Below are 14,779 nucleotides of genomic sequence, written 5' to 3' on the forward strand. Positions count from 1 at the left end.
GGCAGGATTAGAACCCTGGTCCTTCTGACTCCGGCCTCTATCCACTCGGTCCCGCGCTGTTTCCGCTTCCCATCGGTCAGTATCCCACCTCCCATCCCGAGTCAAATGGGAGCACTGCCTTATGTCTTATGCTTTATTTTCCACCAACGCTTCCACAGAGTCAAACCAGGCTGTTTGGCATCTCTTCGATAAGGTCAAATTATGGAAAGAAACTTTCTCCGTCTTCCGTGAAGTCCCCCCACGTTTTTCCTCGGCTTCCCTGCGGGGGCCACTTTTCCAGACTTCCGGTCGGAAAACAGGGGAACTGTTGGTTCGGAAATCTCTTTGCTTGCTTCACTTTAATTTCTGTGCACTTCACTTCGCCTTTGACTCCCGGGAGGCCTGAATTGGTAACAAATTTGTTAAAAGCGGGCTTTTAGAGAAGCAGTGTGGCTCAGTGGAAAGAGCACGGGCTTGGGAGTCAGAGGTCATGGGTTTGAATCCCGGCTCCTCCACTTGCCAGCTGTGTGACCTTGGGCAAGTCACAACGTCTCTGACCCTCAGTTCCCTCATCTGTAAAATGGGGACTAAGGCTGTGAGTCCCATGTGGGACAACCTTGATCACCTTGTATCCCCCCCCGAGTGCTTAGAACAGTTCTTGGCACATAGTAAGCACTTAACAAATATCACTATTATTATTATTTTATTATTTTATTATTATTATTATTAAAAGCCGACATGTTATGCCCCTCTCAGCTGCCTGTCCCTCAGCTGCCTCCTCAAACACATTTATTGAGCATTTGCATTGTACTAAGTGGTTGCAAGAGTACAATCCCACACTGTACAACAGAGTTAGTAGGCATGTACAGTGCTCTGCACACAGTAAGCGCTCAATAAATACGATTGATGATGTTCCTAGCCCAAACAAGGTTACAGTCTAGAGGGAGAGAGAGCAATTAGAGATTAATAGATATGGACCTAAAGGCATAAATCTGCTCATAGGCTCCGGAATAGAGTCCGGTCTCTAGATCTTTAATCAGGTGGTGTCTACCACGAAGTTGGCACTTTGTGGGTGGCAATCGATCAACGATATTTACTGAGCACTTATTGTGTGCAGAGCAAATAATAATAATAATAATAATTGTTCACATGATGATAATACTACGACTCCTACTAGTAATAACAATAGTGGTATTTGTTAAGCGCTAATTATGTGCCAGGCACTGTACTAAGCCCTGGGGTAGAGCAGAATGGCATAGGGGATAGAGAAGGTCATCGGCTCTAATCCTGGCCCTGTCACTTGTGCGCTGTATGACCTTGGACAAGCCACTTAACTTCTCTGTGCCTCAGTTACCTCATCTGTAAAATGGGGATTAAAACTGAGCCCCAATTTGACTACTCTGTATCTACCCCGATGCTTAGAACAGTGCTTGACGCATAGTAAGTACTAAACAAATAATAATAATAATAATGGCATTTATTAATCGCTTACTATGTGCCAAGCACCGTTCGAGGCGCTGGGGAGGTTACAAAGTGATCAGGTTGCCCCACGGGGGGCTCACAGTCTTAATCCCCATTTTACAGATGAGGTAACTGAGGCCCAGAGAAGTGACTTGCCCAAAGTCACACAGCTGACAATGGGCGGAGCCGGGATTTGAACCTCTGACTCCAAAGTCCGTCATCTTTCCACTGAGCCACGCGGCTTCTCCATAATTACCATAGGGTATTACCATAAATACCGTAATTATCATTATTATTATTAATATTATACAAGGTAATTGGGTTGGACGCAGTCCCAGTCCTACTTGGGGCTCGCAGTCTTCATCCCCATCTTATAAATGAGGGAACTGAGGCACGGAGAAGTTAAATGACTTGCCCAAGATCCCTTAATTGATGGCAGTGAACCGTAGAGGTTTGAGGTACACTACGAAGTTTTCAACGTCTAAAACAGCAAATACAAAACCAAGTCAAGCCCCCATTGGAGCAGAAGAGTGGGACGAAGGCTTACTTGGTGCCGGAGCACATTTTTTCCTGGGGACGTTGACGTCTTTGTCGATGTACGTCTCGGACTGCGCGGGGGCGTGACGGACGGCCAGTTCTCCCAAGGTAGGCTTCATGTCGTATCGCTCTTTGCAAAGGACAAAGTGCAGTTTATTTAGATCGCTCCCAGTCGGTACTTTCGAGATGAGACTGAAGCGAACGAGCTGGAGATTTTTGTTTAATTTTTCTATCGGTGCAGCCTAGGGGAAAGAGCCCGGGCCTGGGGGTCTGAGGACCTGAGCTCTAATCCCAGCTCTGTCGCTTTTCTGCTGTGTGACCTTGGTCCGGTCCCTTGACTTCTCTATGCCTCATTTTCCTCATCTGTAGAATGGGGATTCAATACCCGTTCTCCCTCCTACTTAGAAGGTGAGTCCAGTAAGGGTCAGGGATTGTGTCTGACCTGATTATCCTGTATCAAACCCAGTGCTTAATGCGGAGTAAGTGCTTACCAAATACCCCTGTCATCATTATTATTCTGGACCTTCCCGTCTCTCTGTTCTCTACCTGAAGATGGAGGAGAGGGGAGGAAGAAAAATGTTCTTCCCCGTCAAGATGGAGGAGAGGGGATTGTTTCATTACCCCCGTCCACCCCCCACCAAGAATAATAATGATAATAATAAGAAGAAAGACTTCCCAAGCGCTTAGTACAGTGCTCTGCACACAGTAAGCACTCAATAGATACGATTGATTGATCACCATTATTAAGCACTTACTTTGTGCTAAGCACTGGAAGAAATATAATACAATCAGACCGGATACAGTCCCTGCTATACCTGGGGCTCCCGGCCTAAGAAGGAAGGAGAACAGGTCTCTTACCCCCATTTTACAGGTGAGGAAACTGAAGCCCAGAGAAGTTAAGGGACTTACCCAAGGTCACCCAGCCTCAGCTATTGGCAGAGCTGGAATTAGATTTTACCTCCTTCCCTTCCCCACAGCACCTGTATATATGTATATATGTTTGTACATATTTATTACTCTATTTATTTATTTATTTATTTATTTTACTTGTACATATCTATTCTATTTATTTTATTTTGTTAGTATGTTTGGTTTTGTTCTCTGTCTCCCCCTTTTAGACTGTGAGCCCACTGTTGGGTAGGGACTGTCCCTATATGTTGCCAACTTGTACTTCCCAAGTGCTTAGTACAGTGCTCTGCACACAGTAAGCGCTCAATAAATATGATTGATTGATTGATTGATTGAGTCCTGGCCCCCAGTCCCGTGCTCCTCCCCCCAGTCACACCTTCCTGGGGGGATGAAAGGAAGCCTTGAGGTTATGCGATGACCCAAAACCCACTGAGCAAACCTGCTCACAGGCTCCGGAATAGAGTCCGGTCTCTAGATCTTTAATCAGGTGGCGTCTACCACAAAGATGGCGCTTTGTGGGTGGCAATCGATCAACGGTATTTACTGAGCACTTTGTGTGCAGAGCAAATAATAATAGTAATAATGGCATTTATTTTTAGCGCTTACTATGTGCAAAGCACTGTTCTAAGCGCTGTGGAGGGTACAAGGTGATCAGGTTGTCCCACGAGGGGCTCACAATCTTAATCCCCATTTTACAGATGAGGGAACTGAGGCCCAGAGAAGTGAAGTGACTTGCCCAAAGCCACACAGCTGACAGTTGGTGGAGCCGGGATTGCACATCATTAACAAAATAAATAGAATAGTAAATATGCACAAGTAAAATGGAGTAATAAATCTGTACAAACATATATTCCAGGGCTGTGGGGAAGAGAAGGAGGATGGGTCGGGGGCGAGGGGGAGGAGGAGAGGAAAATGGGGGCTCAGTCTGGGAAGGTCTCCTGGAGGAGGTGAGCTCTCAGTAGTCCAGTACAACAGATTGCCTGCCCACAACGAACTCACAACTTAGCCGAGACCAGCGTAACCGTTTCCCTACACACAACCCACCTCCCTCGCCAAACAACCTTAACCACTTTACCGTACGTCCCGTGAATTTGAACAACGCGCTCACTCAGCGCTTAGAACAGTGCTTTGCACATAGTAAACGCTTAACAAATGCCATCATCGTCATCAGTCAGTAGGATTTATCGAGCGCTTACTGGGTGCTGAGTTTGCCCGATCAGCTGTCTGTGAGCCCACTGTTGGGTAGGGACTGTCTCTATATGTTGCCAATTTGTACTTCCCAAGCGCTTAGTACAGTGCTCTGCACATAGTAAGCGCTCAATAAATACGATTGATGATGATGATAAACTACTTCCAGGCCCCAAATCAAAAACTTACTTGGATTCTGCTCTCTGTCCAATTGCCTGTGGAGCATGTGCATACTAAGAATGGCGTTGGTTTTCTGAGCGATGACACTCATGCTAGGATTGGTTAGCAGTTCGGTCCATTTAATGTTGTTCTTGATGGCTTTTGAGGCTGTAGCCTGGGCCACTGGCGGTAACGTCATCTGGTAAGCCCGGTCCGTGAAGTCCGCTTCGTCTTCCTGCAGAGTTTTGATTCTGGGAACCGATCCGCAAAAGAGGGGTGATGGACGGACCTTGGAGAAGGGAGCTGAGCTGGAGGGAATTCTCCCCAAAGACAACTCACCTCTTGCTGGTGAGCAGGGTGTAGACGTCCTGGATCAGGATTTCCGACGCTCCCGGTTTACAGTGGAGGGTCCCGTCGATGAGCTCTTTGGAGAGTTTCAGGCGTTTTCTTGCCAAAAACTTCAGAGAGAAACGTCTGAGATCATTAAACGAGTTTCGTTCTTGAGCGGTTTTCCGTGAGTTGGTTTCCTCGGTACGGAAAGCTCTCAGTGAGCGGTCTTGGAAGCTCGGGTCCCAGGGGTCACGGACAAGGCATGGCCTGTCCTCCCTGCTGCCTCCATGCTGGAACCCAAACGTGCCCTCCTTCTCCCTCCTCCCCCGCCCCATTTCTTGGACCATTTTGGGGGGGTCCCAGAGACCCTCCGGGGGCAAGGTTTCCCGGGGGGACCCGACTTCCCAACTCCAGACTGTTTCTCCATGACCCAGAGGCTCCAAGCACATAGAAAGACACGGGGCCGAGAGATTAAAAGCCGAAGGCAGGAAAGGGTCATTCACCTCGTCCCCTGGGCAAGTAGGAGAGGTCTCTTTGCCTCAGTTTCCTCTGGACAGTAGAAGCAGCGTGGCTCAGTGGAAAGAGCCCAGGCCTGAGAGTCAGAGGTCATGGGTTCAAATCCCGGCTCCGCCGCTTCTCAGCTGTGTGACTTTGGGCAAGTCACTTAACTTCTCTGGGCCTCAATTCCCTCATCTGTAAAATGGGGATTAAGACTGTGGGACAACCTGATCACCTTCTATCTTTCCCAGCACTTAGAACAGTGCCCCCTCCTTCCTCTCTCCCTCCCCATCCCCTTCTCCCTCCTTCCTTCCCTTCCCCACAGCACCTGTATATATGTTTGTAAAGATTTATTACTCTATTTATTTTACTTGTACCTATTTACTATTCTATTTATTTTATTTTGTTAATGATGTGCATCTGGCTTTACTTCTGTTTATTCTGATGACTTGACACCTGTTCACATGTTTTGTTTTGTTGTCTGTCTCCCTCTTCTAGACTGTGAGCCCCTTGTTGGGTAGGGACCGTCTCTATATGTTGCCAGTTTGTACTTCCCAAGCGCTCAGTACAGTGCTCTGCACACAGTAAGTGCTCAATAAATATGATTGAATGAATGAATGCTTTGCACATAGTAAGCACTTGACAAATACCATTATTATTATTATTATTATTATTATTATTATTATTATTATTATTATTATTCCAAAGACGCTCGGGGGACAGAGTTTCCCGACGGTTGCCCATCTCCCCATTCCTGACTGTTCATCCCTGACCCAGGGGGCCCAAACAAATAGAAACGCAAAGTCAAATGCAGAGGGCCGAGAACTTGTAACCGATGGCAGGGAATTTGTCCGCTAATTCCCTCGTACTGTACTCTCCCAAGCGCATGGCTCTGAATTTAGTAAGTGCTCAAGAAATAATAGTAATTATGGTATTTGTTAAGCACTTACTATGTGACGAGCCCTGTTCCAACAAGCTAATCAGGTTGTTCCACGTGGGGCTTACAGTCTTAATCCTCATTTTACAGATGAGGTAACTGAGGCACAGAGAAGTGAAGTGGCTTGCCCGAGGTCACCCAGCAAAGAAGTGGCGGAGTCGGGATTAGAACCCACATCCTCTGACTCCCAAGCCTGGGCTCTTTCCACTGAGCCACGCTGCTTCTCTAGCAACATGTTGTATTTCTGAAGAAATACCACTGACTGATTGATTGATCAAAGGACCCATTGCTTACCTTCTCCAGCTGGGCCCAGTTGGACAGTTTGATCTGTAAAGAGGTCCCGTTTTCAAAGCCACTCATCCTGAGGTCTTCCGGGTAATAGAAATTTAATATTTCCGCGATCAGAAAGCCATTGGAAAAGTCCCTGAATGGTAACGTATGGAGATAAAGCAACTGTTCAGTGGTATTCATTGAGCACTGTACTAAATGCTTCGGAGAGAGTGCAGCATAACTGAGTTGATAGACACATTTCCTGCCCACAACAAGCTTATAGTCTAGAGGGGGACAGGCATTAATGTAAATAATTTATAATTATTATTTATAGCTAATGTACATAAGTCCTGTGGGGTTGAGGGTTGGGCAAATATCAAATTTCCAACAGTCACAGATCCAAGTGTATAGTCAACACACCTTCAAAGCCTTTTTGAAGGCACGACTCCTCCACTAAGTCCTCATTTCTGCTTTTCACACTCTCTTCTGCGACTCACTGATTTTCTCCCTTTATTCATGTTTCGGTTTGTTGTCCGTCACCCCTTCTAGACTGTGAGCCCGTTGTTAGGCAGGGACCATCTCTATACGTTGCTGAATTGTACTTCCCAAGCGCTTGGTACAGTGTTCTGCACACAGTAAGTGCTCAATAAATACGATTGAATGAATGAATGAACTGTTAGTCCACAGTTGACATGGCAGAAGAGCAAAATGGGAGCCACTTGCTGTGGACAAATTTGGAGAGCCAAACCAGAAAGGACAGACTTGGTGTGTGCCATGGTATGTACCCTGACGTGTGTCTTGGGGCTTAGGATGAGATGGTAGGGCCAGAGAAGAGAAAGGGCTGTAAGAGAGAGAAGGACAGTAGTCCTTAGAGAAGCAGAATGGTTTAGGGGATAATTCCCGGGCCTGGGAATCAGAAGGTCATGGGTTCTAATCCCACCTCCTCCACTTGTCTGTGAGCCCACTTTCTAGACTGTGAGCCCACTGTTGGGTAGGGACCGTCTCTATGTAACTTGTACTTCCCAAGTGCTTAGTACAGTGGTCTGCACACAGTAAGCGCTCAATAAATACGATTGATGATGATGATGAACTTGTCTGCTGTGTGGCCTTGGGCAAGATGCTTTGCTACTCTGTGCCTCGGTTACCTCATCTGGAAAATGGACCGAGACCGTGAGCCCCACGTGGGATAGGAACCGTGTCCAACCTGATTTGCTTGGATCCACTCCAGTGCTTAGTACAGTTCCTGGCACAGAGTAAGCGCTTAACAAATGCCATCATTTTTATTATTATTACTGGTAGGTCCTGGGCCTGGAAAAGGGAGGGACAGGGGCTGGGGGAGGGAAGGGGGAGAGAGTTAAGGGAAAGGGCGGGGCTAGGGATGGGGCAGAGAGCCGGAAAGGGGAATTCATTCATTCAATCGTATTTATTGAGCGCTTGCTGTGTGCAGAGCACTGTACTAAGCACTTGGGAAGTACGAGTCTGCAACATACAGAGACGGTGCCTACCCAACAACGGGCTCACAGTCTAGAAGGGGGAGACAGACAGAACAAAACATGTAGACAGGTGTCAAAACCATCAGAATAAGTAGATGGAGATGGGCAGGGTTGTGAAGGGGGAAAAGGTGGAGGTGGGCAAGGAGGAGAGGTCTCTTTGCCTCAGTTTCCTCATCTGTAAAATGGCGATTGAGACTGTGAGCCCCACGTGGGACAGGGATCCGATTTGCTTGGATCCACTCCAGGACTTAGGATGGAGCCTGGCACTTAGCGCTTCACAAATACCACAATATTATTATTATTATTATTATTATTATTATTATTATTATTATTATTATTATCATTATTTATTAATGGAGAAGCAGTGTGGCTCAGTGGAAAGAGCACTGGCTTTGGAGTCAGAGGTCAGGGGTTCAAATTCCGGCTCCACCAATTCATTCATTCAATCGTATTTATTGAGTGCTTAGAGTGTGCAGAGCACTGTACTAAGCACTCGGGAAGAAGAAGAAGAAGAAGAAGAAGAAGAAGAAGAAGAAGAAGAAGAAGAAGAAGAAAAGAAGAAGAAGAAGAAAAGAAGAAGAAGAAGAAGAAGAAGAAGAAAAGAAGAAGAAGAAGAAGAAGAAGAAGAAGAAGAAGAAGAAGAAGAAGAAGAAGAAGAAGAAGAAGATCTGTTAAGCGCTTACTATGTTTAAAGCAGCTGGGGAAGATATAAGGTGATCAGGTTGTCCCACGTGGGGCTCACAGTCTTAATCCCCATTTTACTAATGAGGTAACTGAGGCACAGAGAAGTGAAGTGATTTGCCCAAAGTCACACAGCTGACAACGGGTGGAGCCGGGATTTGAACCCGTGACCTCTGACTCCAAAGCCCGGGCTCTTTCCGTTGAGCCACTAGAGGTTTGGGGGGGTAGGGGGGCGGCCCGTGGTCCTGGGGTGTTAGAAGCAGTGTGGCCTAGTGGCGAGAGCCTGGGCTTGGGAGTCGGAGGATGTGGGTTCTCGTCCCGGCTCTGCCACTTGTCTGCTGTGTGACCTTGGGCAAGTCACGTCACTTCTCTGGGCCTCAGTTCCCTCATCTTTAAAATGGGGATTAAGATCGTGAGACCTGTGTGGGACAGGGCCTTAGTCCAACCCAACTAGTCCTTCTAGACTGTGAGCCCATTTTTTTTTTTGATGGCATTTATTAAGCGCTTACTATGTGCAAAGCACTGTTCTAAGCGCTGGGGAGGTTACAAGGTGATCAGGTTGTTCCCCAGGGGGCTCACAGTCTTAATCCCCATTTTACAGATGAGGTAACTGAGGCCCAGAGAAGTGAAGTGACTTGCCCATAGTCACACAGCTGACAATTGGAGGAGCCGGGATTTGAACCTATGACCTCTGATTCCAGAGCCCGGGCTCTTTCCACTGAGCCAGGCTGCTTCTCCGTCTCTATATGTTGCCGACTTGTACTTCCCAAGCGCTTACTACAGTGCTCTGCACACGGTAAGCACTCAATAAATACGATTGAATGAATGAATGAACTATTTTGTATAATAATAATAATAATAATGATGCTTCTCTGAGGCACAGAGAAGTCAGGTGACTTGTCCAAAGTCACACAGCTGGTCGGGGTCAGAGCCGGGATTAGAACCCACGACCTTTGACTTCCAAGCCCGTGATCTTTCCACTACGCCACGCTGCTTCTACCCCAGTGCTTAGAACAGTGCCTGGCACATAGTAAATGCTTAACAAATACCGTAATTATTATTTTTATTCATTCATTCAATCGTATTTATTGAGCACTTACTAGGTGCAGAACACTGTACTAAGCGCTTGGGAAGTACAAGTTGGCAACATATAGAGACGGTCCCTACCCAACAGCGGGCTCACGGTGTGCCTCAGTTCCCTCATCTGTAAAATGGGGATGAAGACTGTGAGCCCCACGTGGGACCACCTGTTTGCTCGTATCTACCCCAGCACTTAGTAGCGTGACTGGGACATAGTAAGCGCTCAACAAATCCATTCAGTCATATTTACTGAGCGCTTACTATGTGCAGAGCGCTGTACAAAGTGCTTGATAATGATGGTATTTGCTAAGCGCTTACTATGTGCCAAGCATTGTTCGTTCATTCAATCGTATTGATGGAGCAGCGCTTAGAACAGTGCTTCGCACGTAGTAAGCGCTTAACAAGTGCCATCATCATTATTATTATTGAGCGCTTACTGTGAGCAGAGCACTGTACTAAGCGCTTGGAAAGTACAATTCGGCAACAGATGGACGCAATCTCTACACAACAATGGGCTCACTGTTTTAAGCGCTGGGGTAGATTTAAGGTAGTCAGGTTGTCCATATCAAAATTATCGTTATTATTAGTAGTAGTATTCATTCATTCATTCAATCGTCTTTATTGAGCGCTCACTGTGTGCAGAGCACTGTACTAAGCGCATGGGAAGTACAAGTCGGAAACATAGAGAGACGGTCCCTACCCAACAACGGGCTCACAGTCTAGAAGGGGGAGAAGGACTACAAAACAAAACATGTAGACATAATGATATTAATAACTATAATTATTATTTAATTATTATTATTAACATAGTATACTTCTGTCGCCAACTTGTACTTCCCAAGCGCTTAGTACAGAGCTCTGCACACTGTAAGCGCTGAAGAAATACGATGGAATAAATGAGTGAGGGAATGATTATGGTTATGATTATTCTCTGGGCCTCAGTTCCCTCATCTGTAAAATGGGGATGAAGACGGGGAGCCCCAGGTGGGACCTTGACTCTCCCCCAGCGCTTGGAGCAGTGTTTGGGGCGTGGTAAGCGCCTATCGTCATCCGGGTGGGCAGGCTGACCGACCTGTGCACGTGCCTCGGGCAGAAGCTGAGCTGGAGGCCCTGCAGCCAGCGCAGCACGGGCCGGGCCAGGGGGCTCCTCCGGGGCCCCCGCGGGTACCTCCGGGGGCCCGCGCCCCCCGCAGCGGGGGGCTTCCCGGACCCGCCCCCGGACCCCGGAGGAGGAGGAGGGGGACGAGCCGGAGGAGGACGAGGAGCGGAGGAAGGCGGGGACGGGAGCCCGGCGGCATCCTTGGTCTCCATGGCAACGGGAGGACCACAACCTCCGCCGCCGGAGGAGGGAGGGAGGGAGGGAGGGAGGGCGGGCAGCCAAAGCGCAGGCGCGCGCGCGCACCGCCGGCTCCCTCCCGCCTCCCCCTTTCTCTGCTCCTCCAGCCTCTCCATCCCTCTTCCCGTCCCTCCTCCCCTCTCTCCTCCCCATCCCTCTTCCCTCTTTCCCTTCCCCTCTCCTCCCCATCCATCCTCCCCTTTTCTTCCCCCTGCTCCCCGTCCTTCTTCCCTCTTTCTCTGCCCCTCCAGCCTATCCATCCCTCGCCCCATCCCTCCTCTCTCTTTCCCTTCCCCTCTGTCCTCCCCATCCCTCTGCCCTCTTTTTCTTCCCCCTGCTCTCCGTCCTTCCTCCTTCTTTCTCTGCCCCTCCATCCTCTCCATCCCTCTTCCCATCCCTCCTCCCCATCCCTCCTCTCTTATTCCCTCTCCCTCTATCCTCCCCATCCCTCATCCCTCCTCCCCTTCCTCTTCCCCTCTGCCCTCCCCATCTTTCCTCCCTTTTCTCATCCCCCTCTGCTCTCCATCCCTCCTCCCCTTTTTCTTTCCTTCTGTCCTCCCCATCCTTCCTCCCTCCTTTTCTTCCCTCCCTTCTCCCACCATTCCTCCCTCTTTCTCTTCCCCTGTCCTCCCCATCCCTCTTCCCCCTTTTCCTCTTCATCTCTCCTCCTTCTTTCTCTTCCTCTCTGTCCTTCCCATCCTTCCTCCGACCTTTTTTTCCGCCTCTCCCCCCTCCTCCTCCCCTTTCTCTCCTCCTCCCTTCTCCCCAACATTCCTCCCTCTTTCTCTTCCCCCGCCCTTCCCATTCCTCTTCCCCTTTCTCCTTCCCACCCTTCCTCTTTTTTCCCCTTGCCCTCCCCATCCTTCCTCCCTTCTTTTCTTCCCCCTCCTCCCCACTCCTCCCCTTTCTCTTCCCCTCTGTGCTCCCATCCCTTCTCCCTCTTTGTCTTCCCCCCTCTTCTCCTCAGAGTTCCTCCCTCTTTCTTTTCCCCTGGCACCCCATCTCTCTTCCATCCCTCTTCCATTCCTCTTCCCCTTTCTTCTTCCCACCCCTCCTCTCTCTTTCTCTTCCCCTCGGTCCTCCCCATCCCTCTTCCCAATTTACCTTCCCCTCTGAGGTCTCTCTCATTCTCCGTCCACCGACTGGGCCCAACCATTTGAAAAGGGCAAGTCCCCGTGTGGGTCACGGACAGAGGCAGCCCCGTCACCGTCAGGGTCCATCACCTTAACTCACTGGGAGACTCTGAGGATTCTGGAGCCGATCATACGAACCGGGACTGGGGCGGTTCTGGCTGCGGCCTCCATCTGTGGTACATCGTTCGAGGTTTCTTCGGGGCCTCATGGAAAGAGTATGGAAGTGGAGGAAGGTAGCCTTGGGTTCTAGTCCGGGCTGTATTTCTGTCCTGCTCTGTGACCTTGGGCAATCAGCTTAACCACCCTGTGCCTCAGTTTCTTCACCTCCAAGACATGGATTTTGAGCCCCACTTGGGACCGCGTCAGAGATGAACATCTTTAATGATAATAATAGTAATGATGGCATTTATTAAGCACTTACTATGTGTAAAACACTGTTCTAAGCACTAGGGAGGTTACAAGGTGATGAGGTTGCCCAATGGGGGGCTCACTGTCTTAATCCCTATTTTACAGATAAGGTGACTGAGGCACAGAGAAGTTGAGTGACTTGCCCAAAGTCACACAAAAGACAATTGGTGGAGCAGGAATCTGAACCCATGAACTCTGACGCCAAAGTCCAAGCTGTTTCCACTGAGCCATACTGCTTCTTTGAGGAGCAGCGGGGCCTAATGGAAAAAACACAGGCCTGGGAGACGGGGGACCTGGGTTCTAACCCTGACCCTGCCACTTGCCTGCTGTGAGACCTTGGGCAAGTTCCTCAACTCTGAGCCTCAGTTTCCTGATCTGTAAAATGGGGATGCAATATTTAGACTGTCAGCCTGAGGGACGGCGATTCTGTCCGATCAAATTATCCTATATCTGCTCCAGCAGTTAGAACCATGCTTGACCCATAGCAAGCGCTTAACCAGTCCCGTAATCAGTATTTATCTTTACCCAGCACTTGGAAGCTGGCAAGTTCTTTAATGTTATTATGAAGGCTGATTAACAGCATACATAGCCCATTATTTCCCTTTCTCCCCCTACGTTCTCCTACAAAACCCAGAGAATGGACCCATATGAGGAGGAAAGATGGCAGATATTTAAAGATGTTCTCCCACCCTAAACTTAAACCCTGATCCAATTTGTCCTGTCCCATCATGTTTTTCCCCCACGGCGCGTGCTCTATCCATTAGGCCACATGGCTTCTCAACTAAATCTAGTCTCAACCTCATCGACTCACGGCCGAAAAAACAAAACCGAGGGTTGGTGGGGGCGGAGAGATGCTGAGCCAATTCTCTCTCCCCACAGACCTCTCTAGGCCCTCCTCTCCTCTTCTTCCACCACTTTCTGCATCACCCTGACTAGCTCCCTCCATTCATCTCCCCGTCCCAGCCCCACGGCACTTATGTATATATCATCTGCTATTTATTTGTTTCTTTATTAATTGAATATTAATGTCTGTCCCTCCCCCCCCCCCCCAGATGGTGAGCTCACTGTGGGCAGGGAATGCATCTGTTTCTTGTTATATTGTACTCTCCCAAGTGCTTAGTATAGTGCTTTGCACATAGGAAGCGCTCAATAAATACGACTGACTGAATGAATGAATGAATGAAAGTCCAGTGGAGTCCATTGCTATACACAACCCCTGCCCACCAGGAGCTTACAATCTCCCTAGTCTACCCTGTCTTTTGAAAATAGAGGAAGTAGAGAAGGCATCCCCTTAGACTGTAAGCACATTGTGGGCAGGGAAAGTGTCTGTTATGTTGTTCTATTTTCCCCTCTCAAGGGCTTAGTACAGTGCTCTGCACACAGAAAGTGCTCAATAAATAGGACTGACTGACTACCTACCATCCTGGGGACTAGATCTAGGTGTGGCAACTGTCTGCCGGGCTGTGGAGCGAAATTCCAGAGCCCTACTGAGCTCTTCTTCATCTCCCGATGGTGGGGACGGAGCCACAGATTTCGAATGCCCGGCTCCGGGGATCTCTCCCCGGCAGGCAGGGCAAGCCCTCCTCATTGGCACCACGGTCTGCCCTGCTGGGTATTTCCAAAATAGGCTTGGATTCCCATGTCCTCCTGTACGGAAATTCCTAGCGCCTGTAGATATCCGCTCTCAGCCTCAGCCCCAGTCTATTTTTCCTGCCACATGTCTGCTGCGTGACCTTGGGCAAGTCACTTAACTTCTGTAAGCCTCAGTTCCTTCATCTGCAAAATGGGGATGAAGACTGTGAGCCCCACGTGGGACAACTTGATCACCTTGTATCATGCCCAGCACTTAGAACAGTGCTTTGCACATCGTAAGCACTAAACAAATGCTATTATTATTATTATTATTATTATTATTATTATTATTATTATTATTATTATTATTATTATTTCCCCTTCGGGACCCCTCCTTTCACTCCAATCTCATGATTCTGCCCCCACCCCACAATCTTCATCTGAGCTGGTAGTCAGCTCTATGTCTGATCATCGGAGAAACTCCTCAATCTTCACACACCTTGGTGGCCCATCTTGGACATCGGGGGCATGACTTGGAAGCAAATCTTGACTATTTCCCACCTGTGTCTTTATTTAGAACAGGTGACAGTGTGTCTTAGGGAGGACGAGCTTAGTCAAGAGGGGGAGACATACATTAATACGAATAAGTTATGTTGTGTTACAAGTTATGTTGCTAACTTGTACTTCCCAAGCGCTTAGTACAGTGCTCTGCACACAGTAAGCGCTCAATCAATGCGACTGAATGAATGAATGAATAAGGAAGTAATGTATAATTTCAAGATAGGTACATAAGTGTTGTGAGATAAGC

General features: G+C 48.4%; 1 protein-coding gene across 1 annotated transcript; it reads right to left on the reverse strand.

Moving 5' to 3' along the window:
• Positions 1–127: 127 nt before the first annotated feature.
• Positions 128–10,833, reverse strand: SPATA4 (spermatogenesis associated 4). The gene is made up of 6 exons (XM_038755061.1): positions 10,595–10,833; positions 6,293–6,422; positions 4,573–4,691; positions 4,264–4,484; positions 1,988–2,107; positions 128–381 (listed from the first exon to the last, which is right to left on the reverse strand). Exons 1-6 carry the CDS (start codon positions 10,831–10,833, stop codon positions 200–202), a joined length of 1,011 nt encoding a protein of 336 aa, XP_038610989.1. The 3' UTR covers positions 128–199.
• Between the last annotated feature and the right edge of the window lie 3,946 nt (positions 10,834–14,779).

The sequence above is a fragment of the Tachyglossus aculeatus genome, chromosome 12 (assembly GCF_015852505.1).
Source record: "Tachyglossus aculeatus isolate mTacAcu1 chromosome 12, mTacAcu1.pri, whole genome shotgun sequence".
Classification (NCBI taxonomy): domain Eukaryota; kingdom Metazoa; phylum Chordata; class Mammalia; order Monotremata; family Tachyglossidae; genus Tachyglossus; species Tachyglossus aculeatus.